At 42.5% G+C, this 20,142-nt stretch overlaps 1 protein-coding gene across 1 annotated transcript; it reads right to left on the bottom strand.

The window, feature by feature from the left end:
- Window positions 1-1,643: 1,643 nt before the first annotated feature.
- On the bottom strand, window positions 1,644-19,467 carry LOC311143721 (polypeptide N-acetylgalactosaminyltransferase 3-like). The gene is made up of 11 exons (XM_084179594.1): window positions 19,333-19,467; window positions 18,442-18,987; window positions 17,451-17,623; window positions 15,150-15,299; window positions 14,482-14,716; window positions 14,212-14,329; window positions 12,299-12,499; window positions 4,512-4,643; window positions 4,179-4,280; window positions 3,914-4,066; window positions 1,644-3,702 (listed from the first exon to the last, which is right to left on the bottom strand). Exons 2-11 carry the CDS (start codon window positions 18,939-18,941, stop codon window positions 3,589-3,591), a joined length of 1,878 nt encoding a protein of 625 aa, XP_084035720.1. The 5' UTR covers window positions 18,942-18,987; window positions 19,333-19,467; the 3' UTR covers window positions 1,644-3,588.
- Window positions 19,468-20,142: the final 675 nt, after the last annotated feature.

The raw sequence follows: 20,142 nt of genomic DNA, 5'->3' as shown, positions 1-20,142 counted from the left end.
TTTTCTATGTCTATGTGTCAAATGTGCAAAAAATGAATTGTCCCAGTTTATTTATTGGTTCTGAAGTATGTGTATACTTATAAATGGTTTGATATTTATAATTGCATGTTATTTGGGGTCTTTCAATGGCATTTATGAGGAATTGACCATGTTCAATTTGGGTTTATAAAATCTGTATTAATGTACTGTACAAACCTTATTATTGTGCTGTCACAGACTACAACTTTTAGTTATTTATTTTGAATTATAATGCCAAGAGCATTATTTCATCAGCGACATTGAAGACAAAATGATTCACAGCTGTTTGCACCTTTGTGAAGGTGATATACTAATGCAGCACTTTGACATTAATCTCTCAAAGATCATATACAACTATCAAATCTATGGGAACAGGATAATAATATGATCAATAAATAATATTTTATGGGGCTTCATTTAAAATAAATGTCAATAAAAAATATGTAACTCTTAAAAACTGGGGACAACATTGGTATTGCTGAGTTAGACAGGATATATTTAGATCAACATTCCATTCTCTTATGACAACTGACAGTAAATACATGAAGGGATTGTTTGTACAGATACAAACATTATTGTGACGCAATTATTAAAGTGTGCAATAGTAACAACAAAAGTTACATGTTCAAACTATCACTATATGTCATACTCTTGAGAGCCACATCAGTATCATGCATGAAATGCAGATATCAGTTATTGTAAAAAAAAAAGTATAAAAAGGTTGTAATCAAAGGTTAAATCATGCCAACGATTCCTATCAGCACCATGTTAAAGAATGACTGATCAGCACGAGTGATTGGTAGGAAAGTATAATTTGCCAAAAATCTGTAAATAACTTTGACATCCTTGAAATAACTTACAAGGAAAGCCATTGAACTAAATGCACCAGATATGTATTGCTTCAACTGTATTGAAATGTTAGGGACAGCAGTGATTCAAAACAGCCTTTACAATTCAATACCAACATTCCCTCCCTAAATTCCCTCACCATAAAATGAGTGGGCACCCCTGCATGTATCCCTGTCCTCTGCGAAGCCTAGAGTGTGAATAGTCATCCAACATGCTCATACACTCCTGTATATGATTACTACTTGATTTGGGATTCTGCTCCTGACTCCTCACTGAGGTGAGTAATAATGTCACCTCAGTGGCAAAGTAAAGTGTATCTAGCTGTCAGGGAATCAGTGCCACTGTATTAGTATGACCTATACAGTATCAGTGCCAAAGCATTTAAGAGAAGGCAACATACAGTGACATTGTATCCAGTTGAGTCATTCTGCTGTGTTTATGATTTTCAGTATTTATTATGAATGATATATTGAAATTTGTATTTATTGTGGTTTACTGAACAGTCTGTATTGAATAAAAACATGTTTTGGTCTTACATTTCACTTGTTTTATGATGGTTGTGAATTGTACAGCTTCATGTGCCTGATTTCATTTTGTTGCTTACTTTAATGTTTGCTTCTGTGAAACAGAATACTTTTTGCCCAAAATGGTATAAATGTTTCAATATGTGTTTTTGGTTTCTTAACATTAGATAAAGCCAAAATGTTTTGTTTTTGTTGTGTTTCTGCTTTTTAACAATACATTACTTAAAAATAAAATGAAATGAAACCATGTGTTACTTTTCTTCATATGTTTAATGATTTTAGCTTGAACAAATCTTTCTGTAAAAAAAATTAGAATAATCTGCTGTACATGGCAACGACTGAAGTCCCAGTAATATGGACAAGGAGGAATTATTTTGTGCACAGTGCCCCCTCCTGTTGAACATAAAAAGTGGTGCTCTGCGCCAACTGAAGAATGGCACTCAGGACAAGAGTTCCTTTGACTGAAATGGAAAACCTCAAGTATCCAAATATAATGCGCACTCACGAGGGCATTTGGTTCTAGATCCAGACATATCCCTAAATTCAACAACATTTTAACATTCCATTGTCAGTCAACACTCTGACACAAACATAGATCTGTATAAACTGGGCCACATCCTTGCATCAAAACACTGATGTTTGTGTCATACTGGGAGCTCTTTGAGACTTGAATCAAAACTACAATCATATATTCCATGTTGTAAACTAAGTTTAAAATGTTTCCCTTTCTACAGATCCCATTTTAGCCTACATATATAAAAAAATTGCAATCCCCATGAACATGATACAAAAACACAAAATATTTTTCTAAATGTGTTGTCAAATATAGAAAATCACATTACAAAAGAACTAAACTATCCATTGTACATCTCAAAGTATTTTTTGTTAAGATGTGTCAACCTTGCATTATTCCCTAAAACCCTGACATCTAAAACAGTTTTCTTCATTCGATATTTTGCTAAAAGTACCTGGGGGCCGGGGCCCAAGAAAAATCCAGCTATTCTTGTATAGAGATAAAGAAAAAGTACAAATAAAAAGATCATGCAGTCTAACTGTACACAACAGACATTTCAAATTCCACCTCTGTGACTGTGGAATTGTGTTTGAAAATGCTATGTTGCTAAAGCCTGTCCCAAAAGGTAAACATTATACTTATGCTCAAAACACCTCTGAACACCCCATCAAATCAGTACGTAAAAGCAAAAGAAAATATGACTTATCTTGCAAATACCGTATTATTATGAATTAGGGGTGACAAATATAACAGTACCACATGACTCAAGCCCTTGGTTAAAATGCAACTTTGGAGAGTTTACATTTAATCAGAATTAGCTGTTCATAAAGTATATACATAAAATAACCAGAGGCACTGTATGGGCAACACATTGATATCGTTCTCAATCTACTTGTGAGGAAAACCAGCTGGGTGAGAGGGGAATCAGATCCTCTAGCGGTGGTAAGGGAGAATGCATGTCTAGTACCTTCCTGTCAGATCTGATAAAATGTCTTTGCATAACAAAAAGAGGCAGTAGTGGTACATATTGAATAACCTATAATACAAACGTTTGTTTTAATAAAAAAGTAACCCTTGACGAGTCTTTGGTGCATACAATCTTAGTTATTCTGTTTATGCAAGGGGCACGTGCACTATTGCATTGTTTGAGAGTCCATTTTGTTGTTGGTTTTCACATATCTACTGTATTAATAAATTATTCAGTGTGGGCAATAAAGAACAAGCCTTTGTAATTAAATAAAATAAAATCTAACGTTGATTTCCCTCTGGAGTAAGACAGAAACAAAAGAGAAAAAGATAAGCCAATAGCGCCATTCTTCAATGAAATCTCTCTCTTCATTAAGTACCCATCCAAAGTCACTCATTTCAGTCCCAGGCAGTGCCGTCAATCCACAGACAGCGGTAGGCTTGAATGACAGAAGCAAAATTATCCCTTAACCCAATCATGATAAAAAAGGAATGATAAAAAACAAAACTCTTCAGTATCAGTTTGAATGCTTCCTTCCCGAGGTTGCATTTCTCCTCAAAATCCCCAACTTTCCAGCAGCAGTTCTTCTACGTATAAAAATAAATACAAATTCAATTTGATAATACATTTAAAAATGTACACCAATTGCTCTAATGGTCCTAGAATGCCCAGGCACATGTCATCTACTAGTGCCGAGGTCCATGTGTGTCCTGTCCTCAGACAAAGAGCCACAGTTGGTATCTGTCTGAGGGGTTACAGGCCACCAAGGAGGGGTACTCATGACGGGCACTCAGACACAGATTCCATCCTGGGATGAAGAATAACTGGTTCTACACAGAGAGAAGACACAGATTAGTCACTAACATCCTCAGTAGGAAATAACTAACATCTACTTCTATGGTGAAGATAATAAAAGCGTACCAGGCATCAACATCCCCAACAATTTGGTATTATTTCATAGTCAAAAGGATGAACCCCAGGATTTTAAGTAGAAATCTTGACTGAGCCCATTAGAGTAGAGATGTGAGTCTTTGGTCTCACCTCCCTTAACTCCCACTTCTGTTCTGCTCCTACAAATGTGCTGCGGCCTTTATACTGGCAGTCTTCCAGCTTCACGGCTCCCTCCATCCCATGCAAACACAGCTCCTTCTGAATGTTGTGCCGGATCTCGTGATGGGTCGAGTACTCAAAATACTGGGGGATCACAAAGAACACGATAAGTCATCCTCTTGATTTCGAAAGTGACAGACAAAATTCTTATTTCCTTCATGACTGAACCCAGTCCCTTCATTCCCTTCCCTCTGACCTGGTTTCCTCCGAGGCCGTGGCATGGATACAAGATCAGCCGCTTCCCTCCCTCGTTGTTCTCCCCTGCATCCAGACACGAGTCTTTACCTACATTCTTCACCTGGAGGCACAAGGAAAGGGATTTCAGTAAGACACACAAGCTGTTCAAACAATCCCAGCAACCTCCCACCTTAGGTAGTGCGAAGCTGCTCTCTCCACTGGCCTGGCCTGGAGCCCTTCTCTGAGCCCTCTGGAGATGATAAGTGGAAACCCACTGTGGCCAGACATACTGTGGTCTGGAAAGAGCCTAGGAGAGGGGAAGGGGAGAGGGGATGATGACGTGGGGGCTTACCGAGCCAAAGTGGAGTGGGTTGAGATCGGGCATGAAGACCTCTGGATACACGTTCTTCAAATACCAGGAGAAGCTCTTGCACTGCAGCCGCTCCCGGAGGTCCACACGCCGCGCGACGTCTCCGAAGGCCCTCTGTGGGAACAATTCCAGGCAGCAGCCATTAAAGAGGGGGAACTTTCTTCATTACTCACACTGCCCAGGCTTTGAACTGGGAGGGAAGCCTCCATTACCACTTCCCCACAGGCCGTCTAGCGCTGGAGCTTAGTGGTTGATGGGTGACAGCTCGAAGACAGCACCTTGTATGGCAGAGTTTCAGTCTGCCCAATCCCATTTCAAGTAATTGGCATGCACAAAAAATACTTTGTACACAGATGTAGGACTTGAATTTGATCATCCCATTGCAGGAGAACTTTCCTGCAATGCAGGACATTTAAAACTTGTAGTGTATTTGAGGTTTAAAAATGTTGTAATTTCCACTTTGAAATTTGAGACTTGATTTTCCCTTACGAAAAATGTATCAACCCTTACAAAAATGTATATTAATTATAATCCACATCATTCATGTTTCATCTTGCTGTAGGACTATTTTCCTGCTGTAGCAAACTGGCTCAAATTAAGATCCTACATCTATACATAAGATAACTTAGCTGAAATACCATTGCAAATTATGAACCCCCTAGTCCAGAAATGTCTGACTTTTTCCTCTCTTTGCTTCATTTAAATTCATTCATGGAATCAACCCAGCATTCATCGTTTCAAAAGAATGCAGAGCAGACATTACTCAGTCATTGATTCACCCACAGTACAAACGCAGAGTATTTCAAGGAACTGAGAGATCTTCTACAGGCAGATCTTCAGAAATGACAGCATTTGAGAGAGACAATGACATGGATTATGTAAACAGCAGTGTGTGCTGATAACTGCTGTAGCTGTGCTCCGTGAAGCTTTAGAGACTTCCTGCCTGTTAACAACTCTAAACTACTAATAGCACAGAAGGTTTTCCTCAAATGGATTTCTCTCAGTCACAAAGGATACTAGTCAATTCTACTTATTTTACATCACATATTGGGCTAATTTTAGTACTGTACATACAATGGAAATCAAAATGTATGTTCCCCTCACAAGAACGTGTTTGCATATGTGACCTTGTTCAGACTTTGTCCAGACTATGCATAACCAACAGACAGCCTAGGCCCAGCGTGTGGCAGAGGAGGCTGCTGAGGGGAAGAAGGCTTATAATAATGTCCAAAACGGAGCTAATGGAGTGGCATCAAACACATGGAAACCATGTGTTTGATGTACTTGATACCATTCCACTAATTCCGCTCCAGCTATTACCACAATCCTGTCCTCCCCAATTAAGGTCCCACCAACCTCCTGTGGCGTGTGGCTGCCCAAACTTGTCCTACAAGGGGATAACAACTGGCCTGCAGTCAGAATGAGAACATTAGTATGTCCAGAGCAAAGCTGTTAAAACATTACTGTTGGGCAGGGGTGGGCAACGTTGATGGCGGTGGGGCCCACAAAAAAATCAGAACTCTGAGATACATAATGAATAGTTTTAAAGTTAATTTTGTGCAATTCTATACATTTTGCCATGGAGTGTAGAGAAAATGTTGCAGTTTCAAAGCAAGTTTGCTGCAATTCTACACATTGCCATAGGGTGGAGAGAAATGTTAGTGAGTGCATACATTATTTTTTTATAAAAACATTTTCATACTGGCCCCACGTGGGAATTCAACCCTGGCGTTGCAAACGCCATGCTCTACCAACTGAGCTACATCCCTGCCGGCCATTCCCTCCCCTACCCTGGACGACGCTGGGCCAATTGTGCGCCGCCCCATGGGTCTCCCGGTCGCGGCCGGCTACGACAGCGCCTGGATTCGAACCAGGATCTCTAGTGGCACAGCTAGCACTGCGATGCAGTGCCTTAGACCACTGCGCTACTCGGCGTAAACTGGTTCTAACCAGAATAGAAAGAGGAGTGGGAGGCCCCGGTGCACAACTGAGCAAGAGGACAAATACATTAGAGTGTCTAGTTTGAGAAACAAGCGTCTCACAGGTCGTCAACTGGCAGCTTCATTAAATAGTACCTGCAAAACACCAGTCTCAACGTCAACAGTGAAGTGGCGACTCCGGGATGCAGACCTTCTAGGCAGAGTTGCAAAGAAAAATACATATCTCAGACTGGCCAATAAAAAGAAAAGATTAAGATGGGCAGTCTGAGATATGGCTTTTTCTTTGCAACTCTGCGAAGAAGGTCAGCATCCCAGAGTCGCCTCTTCACTGTTGACATTGAGACTGGTGTTTTGCGGGTACTATTTAATGAAGCTGCCAGTTGAGGACCTGTGAGGCGTCTGTTTCTCAAACTAGACACTAATGTATTTGTCCTCTTGCTCAGTTGTGCACCGGGGCCTCCCACTCCTCTTTCTATTCTGTTTAGAGACAGTTTGCGCTGTTCTGTGAAAGGAGTAGTACACAGCATTGTACAAGATCTTCAGTTTCTTGGGAATTTCTCGCATGGAATAGCCTTACTTTCTCAGAACAAGAATAGATTGAGTTTCAGAAGAAAGTTATTTGTTTCTGGCCATTTTGAACCTGTAATCGAACCCACAATTGCTGATGCTCCAGATACTCAACTAGTCTCAAGAAGGCCAGTTTTATTGCTTCTTTAATGAGCACAACAGTTTCCAGCTGTTCTAGGGTTTTCTAATGATCAATTAGCCTTTTACATTTACGTCATTTAGCAGACGGTCTTATCCAGAGCGACTTACAAATTGGTGCATTCACCTTATAGCCAGTGGGATAACCACTTTACAATGTTTTTTTTGTTTGTTTTTTTCGGGGGGGTAGAAGGAACGGTAGTGTATATATACACAGTACCAGTCAAACGTTTGGACACACCTACTCATTCCAGGGTTTTTCTTTATTTTTACATTGTAGAATAATAGTGAAGACATCAAACTATGAAATAACACATATGGAATCATGTAGTAACCAAAAAAAGTGTAAAACAAATAAAAATATATTTTATATTTGAGATTCTTCAAATAGCCAACCTTTGCCTTGATGACAGCTTTGCACACTCTTGGCATTCTCTCAACCAGCTTCATTTTTGATGTCTTCACTACTATTCTACAATGTAGAAAATAGTCAAATTAAAGAAAAACCCTTGAATGAGTAGGTGTGTCCAAACTTTTGACTGGTACTGCTCGATTTTCTTGAACGGATGTGGCTGAAATAGTCAAATCTACAATTTGAAAGGGTGTCCACATACTTTTGTACATATAGTGTGTGTAAAACATATATTACACACACACACACACTATACAGTGAGGGGAAAAAGTATTTGATCCCCTGCTGATTTTGTACGTTTGCCCACTGACAAAGAAATGATCAGTCTATAATTTGAATGGTAGGTTTATTTGAACAGTGAGACACAGAATAACAAAACAAAAATCCAGAAAAACGCATGTCAAAAATGTTATAAATGGATTTTCATTTTAAATGAGGGAAATAAGTATTTGACCCCCTCTCAATCAGAAAGATTTCTGGCTCCCAGGTGTCTTTTATACAGGTAACGAGCTGAGATTAGGAGCACTCTCTTAAAGGGAGTGCTCCTAATCTCAGTTTGTTACCTGTATAAAAAGACACCTGTCCACAGAAGCAATCAATCAATCAGATTCCAAACTCTCCACCATGACCAAGACCAAAGAGCTCTCCAAGGATGTCAGGGACAAGATTGTAGACCTACACAAGGCTGGAATGGGCTACAAGACCATCGCCAAGTAGCTTGGTGAGAAGGTGACAACAGTTGGTGCGATTATTCGCAAATGGAAGAAACACAAAATAACTGTCAATCTCCCTCGGCCTGGGGCTCCATGCAAGATCTCACCTCGTGGAGTTGCAATGATCATGAGAACGGTGAGGAATCAGCCTAGAACTACACAGGAGGATATTGTCAATGATCTCAAGGCAGCTGGGACCATAGTCACCAAGAAAACAATTGGTAACACACTACGCCGTGAAGGACTGAAATCCTGCAGCGCCCGCAAGGTCCCCCTGCTCAAGAAAGCACATATACAGGCCCGTCTGAAGTTTGCCAATGAACATCTGAATGATTCAGAGGAGAACTGGGTGAAAGTGTTGTGGTCAGATGAGACCAAAATCGAGCTCTTTGGCATCAACTCAACTTGCCGTGTTTGGAGGAGGAGGAATGCTGCCTATGACCCCAAGAACACCATCCCCACCGTCAAACATGGAGGTGGAAACATTATGCTTTGGGGGTGTTTTTCTGCTAAGGGGACAGGACAACTTCACCGCATCAAAGGGACGATGGACGGAGCTATGTACCGTCAAATCTTGGGTGAGAACCTCCTTCCCTCAGCCAGGGCATTGAAAATGGGTTGTGCATGGGTATTCCAGCATGACAATGACCCAAAACACACGGCCAAGGCAACAAAGGAGTGGCTCAAGAAGAAGCACATTAAGGTCCTGGAGTGGCCTAGCCAGTCTCCAGACCTTAATCCCATAGAAAATCTGTGGAGGGAGCTGAAGGTTTGAGTTGCAAAACGTCTGGCTCGAAACCATAATGACTTGGAGAAGATCTGCAAAGAGGAGTGGGAAAAAATCCCTCCTGACATGTGTGCAAACCTGGTGGCCAACTACAAGAAACGTCTGACCACTGTGATTGCCAACAAGGGTTTTGCCACCAAGTACTAAGTCATGTTTTGCAGAGGGGGTCAAATACTTATTTCCCTCATTAAAATGCAAATCAATTTATAACATTTTTGACATGCGTTTTTCTGGATTTTTTTGTTCTTATTCTGTCTCTCACTGTTCAAATAAACCTACCATTAAAATTATAGACTGATCATGTCTTTGTCAGTGGGCAAATGTACAAAATCAGCAGGGGATCAAATACTTTTTTCCCTCACTGTATGTACAAAAGAATGTGGACACCCCTTAAAATGAGTGGATTTTACCATTTCAGCCACACCCGTTCCTGAAAATCGAGCACACAGCTATGCAATCTCCATAGACAAACATTGGCAGTAGAATGGCCTTACTGATGAGCTCAGTGACTTTCAACGTGGCACAACCATAGGATGCCAACTTTCCATAATGTCAGTTCTTCAAATTCTGCCCTGCTAGAGCTGACCCGGTCAACTGTAAGTGCTGTTATTGTGAAGTGGAAATGTCTAGGAGCAACAACGGCTCAGCCACGAAGTGGTAGGCCACACAAGCTCACAGAATGGGACCGCCGAGTGCTGAAGCGCGTAGCGCATAAGAATCATCTGTCCTCAGTTGCAGCACTCACTACAGAGTTCCAAATTGCCTCTGGAAGCAACGTCAGCAACTGTTAGTCGGGAGCTTCATGAAATGGGTTTCCATGGCCGAGCAGCCGCACACAAGCCTAAAATCACCATGCACAATGCCAAGCGTCGGCTTGAGTGGTGTAAAGCTCACCGCCATTGGACTCCGGAGCAGTGGAAACGCGTTCTCTCTGGGGTGATGAATCACGCTTCACCATCTGGCAGTCAGACAAACAAATCTGGGTTTAGCGGATGCCAGGAGAACGCTACCTGCCCCAATGCATAGTGCCAACTGTAAAGTTTGGTGGACGAGGTATAATAGTCTGGGGCTGTTTTTCATGGTTCGGGCTAGGCCCGTTAGTTCCAGTGAAGGGAAATCTTAACGCTATAGCATACAATGACATTCTAGACGATTCTGTGCTTCCAGCATTGTGGCAACAGTTTGAGGAAGGCCCTTTCCTGTTTCAGCATGACAATGCCCCAGTGCACAAAGCGAGGTCCATACAGAAATGGTTTGTCGAGATCAGTGTGGAAGAACTTGACTGGCCTGCACAGAGCCCTGACCTCAACCCCTACAGCAGGGGTGGTGCAACTCAATATTAGGAAGGTGTTTCTAATGTTTGGTATACTGTATACACACATATACACACACACACACACACACACACACACACACACACAGTGGGGAGAACAAGTATTTGATACATTGCCGATTTTGCAGGTTTTCCTACTTACAAAGCATGTAGAGGTCTGTAATTTGTATCATAGGTACACTTCAACTGTGAGAGACTGAATCTAAAACAAAAATCCAGAAAATAACATTGTATGATTTTTAAGTAATTAATTTGCATTTCATTGCATGACATAAGTATTTGATCACCTACCAACCAGTACGAATTCCGGCTCTCACAGACCTGTTAGTTTTTCTTTAAGAAGCCCTCCTGTTCTCCACTCCACCTACCTGTATTAACTGCACCTGTTTGAACTCGTTACCTGTATAAAAGACACCTGTCCACACACTCAATCAAACAGACTCCAACCTCTCCACAATGGCCAAGACCAGAGAGCTGTGTAAGGACATCAGGGATAAAATTGTAGACCTGCACAAGGCTGGGATGGGCTACAGGACAATAGGCAAGCAGCTTGGTGAGAAGGCAACAACTGTTGCCGCAATTATTAGAAAATGGAAGAAGTTCAAGATGACGGTCAATCACCCTCGGTCTGGGGCTCCATGCAAGATCTCACCTCGTGGGGCATCAATGATAATGAGGAAGGTGAGGGATCAGCCCAGAACTACACGGCAGGACCTGGTCAATGACCTGAAGAGAGCTGGGACCACAGTTTCAAAGAAAACCATTAGTAACACACTACGCCGTCATGGATTAAAATCCTGCAGCGCACGCAAGGTCCCCCTGCTCAAGCCAGCGCATGTCCAGGCCCGTCTGAAGTTTGTCAATGACCATCTGGATGATCCAGAGGAGGAATGGGAGAAGGTAATGTGGTCTGATGAGACAAAAATAGAGCTTTTCGGTCTAAACTCCACTCGCCGTGTTTGGAGGAAGAAGAAGGATGAGTACAACCCCAAGAACACCATCCCAACCGTGAATCATGGAGTTGGAAACATCATTCTTTGGGGATGCTTTTCTGCAAAGGGGACAGGACAACTGCACCGTATTGAGGGGAGGATGGATGGGGCCATGTATCGCGAGATCTTGGCCAACAACCTCCTTCCCTCAGTAAGAGCATTGAAGATGGGTCGTGGCTGGGTCTTCCAGCATGAGAACGACCCGAAACACACAGCCAGGGCAACTAAGGAGTGGCTCCGTAAGAAGCATCTCAAGGTCCTGAAGTGGCCTAGCCAGTCTCCAGACCTGAACCCAATAGAACATCTTTGGAGGGAGCTGAAAGTCCGTATTGCCCAGCGACAGCCCCGAAACCTGAAGGATCTGGAGAAGGTCTGTATGGAGGAGTGGGCCAAAATTCCTGCTGCAGTGTGTGCTAACCTGGTCAAGACCTACAGGAAACGTATGATCTCTGTAATTGCAAACAAAGGTTTCTGTACCAAATATTAAGTTCTGCTTTTCTGATGTATCAAATACTTATGTCATGCAATAAAATGCGAATTAATTACTTAAAAATCATACAATGTGATTTTCTGGATTTTTGTTTTAGATTCCGTCTCTCACAGTTGAAGTGTACCTTTGATAAAAATGACAGACCTCTACATGCTTTGTAAGTAGGAAAACCTGCAAAATCGGCAGTGTATCAAATACTTGTTCTCCCCACTGTATATACACATATACAGCTATCCGAGGGCCTTCAAAAGGGCGACTGGACGCCAGTTACCCATCTCTGCTGTAGGTGATGGATTAACAGCTTTAGAACGCCTGTCGTATTTCTTGGGTTATCAGCTTGCCTAGCTTGGTTTAAATGTACAAAAATATAACAATGTCACTCAGAAATACCACATACGTCTTTGGCCAGCTGTGCAGCTTGTTGGTTGCGTCGGTAGAAGATTTCCTTGTAGTCGTCCATCCAGACCTCGGCCAGCCGCACCTGATTGCGTGCGATCACCTGGGTGCCCTTGGGGAAGGTGTGCGGGCTCTTGGTGCGGAACACGTGACCCACGATGGAGCAAGGGATTATTTCTAGCTGACCCCCACACTGCCACACCTACAGACAGACAGGCAGGCAGGCAGACAGACAGAGGCAACACACTCAACACTGTTAGAAATACTTGGCATGACGACTATACTGCTGCACGATATAAAGACAGAGGATGACTCACTTACAATAGCACTGATGACACACTAATACAGTGCATTCGGAAAGTATTCAGACCACTTCACTTTTTCCACATTTTGTTACGTTACAGCCTTATTCTAAAATGGATTAAATAAAACATTTTCCTCATCAATCTACACACAATACAACATAATGACAAAGCCAAAACATAAATACCTTATTTACATAAGTATTCAGACCCATTGCTATGAGACTCGAAATTGAGCTCAGGTGCATCCTGTTTCCATTGATCATCCTTGAGATGTTTCTACAACGTGATTGGAGTCCACTTGTGCTAAATTCAATTGATTGGACATGATTTGGAAAGGCACACACCTGTCTATATAAGGTCCCACAGTTGACAGTGCATGTCAGAGCAAAAACCAAGCCATGAGGTCAAAGGAATTGTCCGTAGAGCTCCAAGACAGGATTGTGTCGAGGCACAGATCTGGGGAAGGGTACCAAAGAATTTCTGCAGCATTGAAGGTTCCCAAGAACACACTGGCCTCCATCATTCTTAAATGGAAGAAGTTTGGAACCACCAAGACTCTTCCTAGAGCTGGCCACCCGGCCAAACTGAGCAATCGGGGGAGAAGGGCCTTGGTCAGGGAGGTGACCAAGAACCCGATGGTCACTCTGTCAGAGCTCCAGAGTTCCTCTGTGGAGATGGGAGAAACTTCCAGAAGGACAACCATCTCTGCAGCACTCCACCAATCAGGCTTTTATGGTAGAGTGGCCTTACTGAAGCCACTCCTTAGTAAAAGGCACATGACAGCCTGCTTTGAGTTTGCCAAAAGGCACCTAAAGGACTCTCATACCACGAGAAACAAGATTCTCTGGTCTGATGAAACCAAGATTGAACTCTTTGGCCTGAATGCCAAGTGTCACGTCTGGAGGAAACCTGGCACCATCCCTACGGTGAAGCATGGTGGTGGCAGCATCATGCTGTGGGGATGTTTTTCAGTAACAGGGACTGGGAGACTAGTCGGGATCGAGGGAAAAATGAATGGAGCAAATTACAGGGAGATCCTTGATGAAAACCTGCTCCAGAGCGCTCAGGACCTCAGACTGGGGCGAAGGTTCACCTTCCAACAGGACAACGACCCTAAGCACACAGCCAAGACAACGTAGGAGTGGCTTCGGGACAAGTCTCTGAATGTCCCTGAGTGGCCCAGCCAGAGCCCGGACTTGAACCCGATCGAACATCTCTGGAGAGACCTGAACATAGTTGTGCAGTGACGCTCCCCATCCAACCTGACAGAGCTTGAGAGGATCTGCAGGGAAGAATGGGCGAAACTCCCCAAATAGACGTGTGCCAAGCTTGTAGCTTCATACTCAAGAAAACTCTAGGCTGTAATCACTGCCAAAGGTGTTTCAACAAAGTACTGAGTAAAGGGTCTGAATACTTATGTAAATGTGATATTTCATTTTTTGCTTTGTCATTATGGTGTATTGTGTGTAGATTGATCAATTTAATCAATTTTAGAATAAGGCTGTAACGTAACAAAATGTGGAAAAAATGTAGGGGTCTGAATACTTTCCGAATGCACTGTACATGCTGTTGTCTAACTATATAGAAAGGCAAGTGATCCTTCTCTTACTCTGAAAGACATTTCGATATTCTCCCCGCCCCAGATTTCCATTTGTTCATCATAGCTTCCGATAAGATAGAAGTAGTCCTTGGAGATTGAAAAGAGTCCCCCAGCAAAAGTTGGTGTCCTGTGAAGTAAAATATATCCACTGAATAGAGGGTCCATATATTTTTTACACTCAGCTGAGAAATAGATAATTCACAACCACCTATCATGGAATACAGATAGACAGAAGTGTTTGACATGCCTGAAAGTAGGCATTCACATAGTTCTTCTCACTTGATAGGATAAGTCTCATCCTTTCTCCGTTGTTTCTCATGGTCCGGTAGACTCTCCCAGCCAAAGGACAGGCCCCAGTCAAAGTTACCACGGTTGTGGTTCTGTCCGTATGGCGAGGGCTTCATAAACTCAAAGGTGTTGAGGTCAATGGTGGTGATGTCAGGACTCACTACTGCAGTGTAGTTCTCTGCTATCCTGGCCAGTAGAGGCTCCAGCCAGCCATTGAAGCATTCACCTGTTGGATACGCATTCATCATCAGCCTAACAATACAATCACTAAATAGAATTTTAAATGTGAAACACTACATCAACAAGGAACATAGAAGCCTGTGGTTTAAAAGCAATCACTTTGAGAACATACCTAAAATACCACAAATGAAATCACCTGTGAGCTGAACAACTACATTTAACACTGATTTGATACTTCCCAGGCCACCTGGAAACAGCCACCCCAAAAATAGAAGATATGTTACATTCCAATAACAATAATATGGTTTGTGGCATTACTGCCATGCCCTAAACAGCATGAGCATTTGACTAGTATTCTGATGATTAGTGTGTAGGTGGATAAACAGGTGTGTCTAAAAGGCTGAGCTGTTCTGGTTGTTCCAGCCTGATGACTCAGTTGTTTGATGTCAGTACTGTGGCGTGTATGTGTGTGGACTAACAGTGAGCGTCAAGGAAGGTGAGGATGTCTCCAGTGGCCACCGAGGCTCCCAGCAGCCGAGCAGTAATCAGGCCCTTTCTCTCCCGCTGACGCACCACACGCACAATGTGCAGCCGCTTCAAATACTCATCCAGCTCCTCCTTCAATGCATCTGTGAAAGGAAATGAACTAACTGCATTAGCTATGGAACCGGAGATCTATAAATGGACAGTGCCAACAAGGTTAAATACTAGAGGACTTACTAGAGCAACCTACAGCAAAAAGCTTTGAAATGTAAGAATAAAACAATGTGCCAAATACAATGAAATGATCATTTTTGCTCAAATTCCTGCCTCAGTGACTATCTGGGAGAGTTGGCCTCTACCTCAACTTGGCCCCCCAGTATGGAAGCTTACACTTCAACAGAGTGAATGAAAGAGTGAGTGAGATGCCTGGCATTCATCTAATAGCGGGCTATTCCCAATAAATGACTGTGAGTTTTGAGTGTCACTCAGTGGGGCTGCATTTCCCTTGGGGAAATCACAAGTGTAATATTGCAGATAGATTTTGGGTTATATCAAAATAATTGTTTGCAGAATTTCTAATCCTCCCATTTATTTGTATTTATTTTTAAACCTACCACCCCTAACTGCCAACAATACGCCTTCTACTGCTATTCACAGCTATCGTTGCTCACATATACAGTACACTCTAATCTTAATTACAACCCTCAGTTGTCCCCATACTAACCCATCTTTCCCAGCACACTACCATTTTACTCTTTCCTTTAGCAAAACATCCTAGGTCGTTCCATGTCATTTCAGCAAGCCATGACACCCACCATCTTGGATTGTTCTGAAATTGTTTCTGCAGTTAGAAACAGACAAGATAAGCATTTCGGAAACATAATTTATTTCAAATATAAATAATTTGATATCTGAGAAATTAAGCTAATTGATTGCACCCAAATTTACCATTTTAAATGTACAGGATTCACATAATATTCAATAATTATAGACCACTTCTTTGGATTCCTCATGTCATGTCTTTCTCATTTTTAGACAACGGTTTGGTCAAAATCGGATGTTAGGTACTATAATTCTTTAAAAAATAAAAATCACCTAATAGCAGGAACAGCACCATCTAGTGGTCAGAACCTGGAAATATCAGGATGTAGGATGGGACATAAACCCAACAACTTCAATTACTAATTTCTCTAAACAGGGGAAAGACACTGTCACCAAATTCACTGAGAATACATTACATACGATGAAAAAAACAACACTCTGAGCCACAGCTCCATAGTACTTGTCAGACTGATACTATTTCCTTGTTGTTGGGGTCCGATTTCTCATGTTTTTATTTTGTACTTTTACCCCTTTTTCTCCCTAATTTCGTGATATCTAATTGATAGTTACATCACTGCAGCTCCCCTACGGACTCGGGAGAGGCAAAGGTCGAGAGCCATGCGTCCTCCGAAACACGACCCTGCCAAGCCGTACTGCTTCTTGACACTGCTCGTTTAACCCAGAAGCCAGCTGCACCAATGTGTAGGAGGAAACACCATCCAGCTGGCGACCAAAGTCAGCTTGTAGGTGCCCGGCCCGCCACAAGGAGTCGCTAGAGCGCGATGGGACAAGGAAATCCCGGCCGGCCAAACCCTCCCCTAACCCGGACGACGCTGGGCCAAATGTGTCTCCCGGTCACGGCCGGCTGTGACACAGCCTGGGAACGAACCGGGGGCTGTAGTGACGCCTCAAGCACTGCGATGCAGTGCCTTAGACCACTGTGCCACTCGGGAGGCCCACTTAATTTCTAACTCATTGTTAGAAAAAGGTTTGGTCCAAATTGGATGTTAGGTACTATATTTATTGAATATTATATGAATCCTATAAATTAAAATGGCACATTTGGGTGTTATCAATTAGCTTAATTTCACAGAGATCAAATTATATTTCAACAAAATAATGTTGCAGGAATGCTAATCTTATCTGTTTCTAATAACAGAAACGATTTCAGAACAATCTAAGATGGTGGGTGTCAAAATCCTCTTTCTTGTGCTTTTTGGAGGTGGAATGACCCTCCTATTTTCCCTCGGCCTTGGGCCTGTTTACAAGAGCAAACTCTGACTCATTTCTCCACAGCACCATGGACTAGCTAGCCCCTCTTAGGAAAGCATTCACTAGCAGTGCTACTTCCTGCTATAACCCCCTTCACAAGAAGCCGGGGCTCCAGCCTGCACATTTCATGGCACACCAGCGGGCCGCCTGTCTAAAAATAATTCCAAGTGAGAACAGGGTGGTCCTGCTGGTTAGTTCCTTACCGTCCACACTGGCATCGTCCACCAGGATGATCTCCTTGAGGAAGATGGCAGGGGAGGTGTGGAGGACGCTGTACACCGTCCTCAGCAGAGTGCTCCAGCCTTCGTTGTGAAACACAATGATCACGCTGGTGGTCAGCAAGGGGGGACAACGCTTGAACGTTTGCTCGATACATCTGCAAAAGAAAACCATACAAAAATAACAATGTGGTGTCTTTTATGGTCCCTGAGAGGGCTTTCAGTGCAGGACTGTGGTTGAAACATCTGAAGTCCCTCCTTAAAGGGGTGTCTGTTTCAGTTGTGTCATTGGGATATGGGACTCCCTTGAAAATGCCACCCGCATTAGACACAGTCTGAATCTGTGTAAATTACCCCATTAAAAATAATAGAAACATGGACAGACTTGTTTAATTAGCCAAACAAAACTCAGCTTTTTCTTGACCCAGCCACATTTACTGGGCACACATGCTGAAACAATGTTTCAGACAGAAAAACTTGGGTTGTGGTTGGATTGAAATTTTCCTCAATAACTCTAAAAGAAAATATCAAAGACTTGTTTGGGTTAAAACCATCATGTCTGTTGGAGACACATTATATAATATTGTTATCTCCTTCCGTCTGTGGTCATTCAGTATGTGACTTTGGTTTCATATTGAGCCACTGAGACAAGACATCAAAATTAATGGAAATTGAATCCCTCTACAGAGAAACGGTTCTATTGAACACCACAAGATGGTGCTGCTATGTGATGAGGAGAAACTCCCTTCGAGATGTTTGCTTCAAATTAGGATGTTTTACAACATAACCTATAATGATAGAATTTCCATCATAAACAGGGCCACTGACCCCAAGATTTACTGGACATTTTTACATGGCCATGCTGGTTTGAACTGAAGCATATGGCACTGTGACAATACATTTTAGAGCATGTATATGGAAACAACTGTCACAGCTTCCACAAAAATGGCTAGTTAATTATTGAGAAATAACATACTCTGGTGGTCTGGTGTCAGGGCCCAGGTCACGGCTGAGAGAGATGCGATCGCTGGCGTAGAGGTTAAAGCAGTGTTTTTCCTCTCCCCGGTCCTTCTCCTTCTGTTCAGCAGGGCTCAGTTTGTCTGTGTGAAAGGGCTTCCCAGAGGCTCCGGGGCCATTGGGGTCCTGAGGTGGACGCTCCAGGGCTGGCCTCAGCTCTGCAGCCGTGTAGGTCCCTGACAAACAGGAGAAGTCCCCTGCAGTCTCCTGCTGACGCACTGGGGCTTTGATCTGCATCTTTGGCATGGCATCCCTGAAGTTATTGACGGCCCCCATCACCATGCCCAGCACGGCATCCCGCTTGACAGCTATCTCCTTCAGCCAGGGCTCTTCTTGTGTGGGACTTTGGCTTACTACCTCACGTTGTATAAGGAACAAAAATGTGACAAAAATAAGGGCGACTATCACCAGTTTTAAGGGGTGTAATCGCCTTCGGAGAACTCTGCGGAGACCACTCATTCTTCTGGAGATGTGTGGGGTAGATTGCTTTGAGACAGCACTTCACCTAACACAGTCAGTTGCAACGAATGTGACAAATGTGTCAAATAAACAGAGGCAATTAGCAAGATCATAAAACTCAGTCTCACATGCATGGAAAACACTTATTTATTCAAAGCTGAGAACAGAATGAACTGTTACATGCCATTTGAATTATGAACTTCCACACATGAAAGCAGGAAAGTAAAAAGATATGTGATTGTTTTGCTCCAATACTTTTCCATTAAAAGAGTTGGAGAACGTTTTACTGTACAGTAGTCTACTAAACGACAGGATAGATCAGGCTACTATAAAATGTACTTGTCATTTCACTGCAGTTTAACATTCTTTTCCGGAAAATTATATGACTTACCTGGACGTTACATAATAAGGATGGGAACTGCAATCCAAATCCTTGATTTAAAAAAGTCCATCAAATTATGCCAAGCATATCGTAAAAAGAAAATCTGTGGAGCGTTTCTCAATCTCTACAAACTACTTCCGTCTCGTTGGATCCAGGTGCGCTCCTTTCAGGTAGAGGGTGGAACCCTTTTTAGTTGGCACGCGTGCGTAGAGCGGATCTTTCTGTCAAACCCCCAAAGCCATGCAATTATTACATTAGTGAAACATTGCAAAGCAGCAGGCATTTTGACAACAAATTATGAATTTGTCATTTGGCACATAAAGTATGCGTCTATTTGTGTCAGTAGCAAAAGTCACTTTGATTTACTCCAGCTACAAAGTTAGACCCCTCCTTGTGCCCCAAATTAAAAAGTGTTATCTTGCGGAGTCACTTTGTCTCAGGCAATATTGGAAATAGTTTACTCTGCGGGATACGTCTGATCTAATAATTGTGTAAATTCTTAAAATAATAGGATTTGTTCAGCCAGCCATTCATTGAGACTGTTGCTGGGTTACAAATAGCGGAGGAACGTATCCTATACCTCTCTCATAAGCACCGCATCCAATCAGGCTACTTAGAAGAATAACAGGAGGTCGCCTACATTGGACGGGGTATAGGTCTACCCTTCAGAAATAAGTGAGCATAAATGTAAATTAATTTGAGCTATGCTAGATTATGTAGCCTACAAATGTTATGTATAGTCATACAATAAGAGAGCGAACTGTTGATCAGAATTGTCAAATATTCAAGCAAAGGCGTTATAGCGCATCTGTTACAAAG

The sequence above is a fragment of the Coregonus lavaretus genome (assembly GCF_964263955.1).
Source record: "Coregonus lavaretus genome assembly, chromosome: 16".
Taxonomy (NCBI): Eukaryota; Metazoa; Chordata; class Actinopteri; order Salmoniformes; family Salmonidae; genus Coregonus; species Coregonus lavaretus.
Note: the sequence above shows the minus strand (reverse complement) of the source record. Positions and strands in the feature narration are given on the sequence as shown.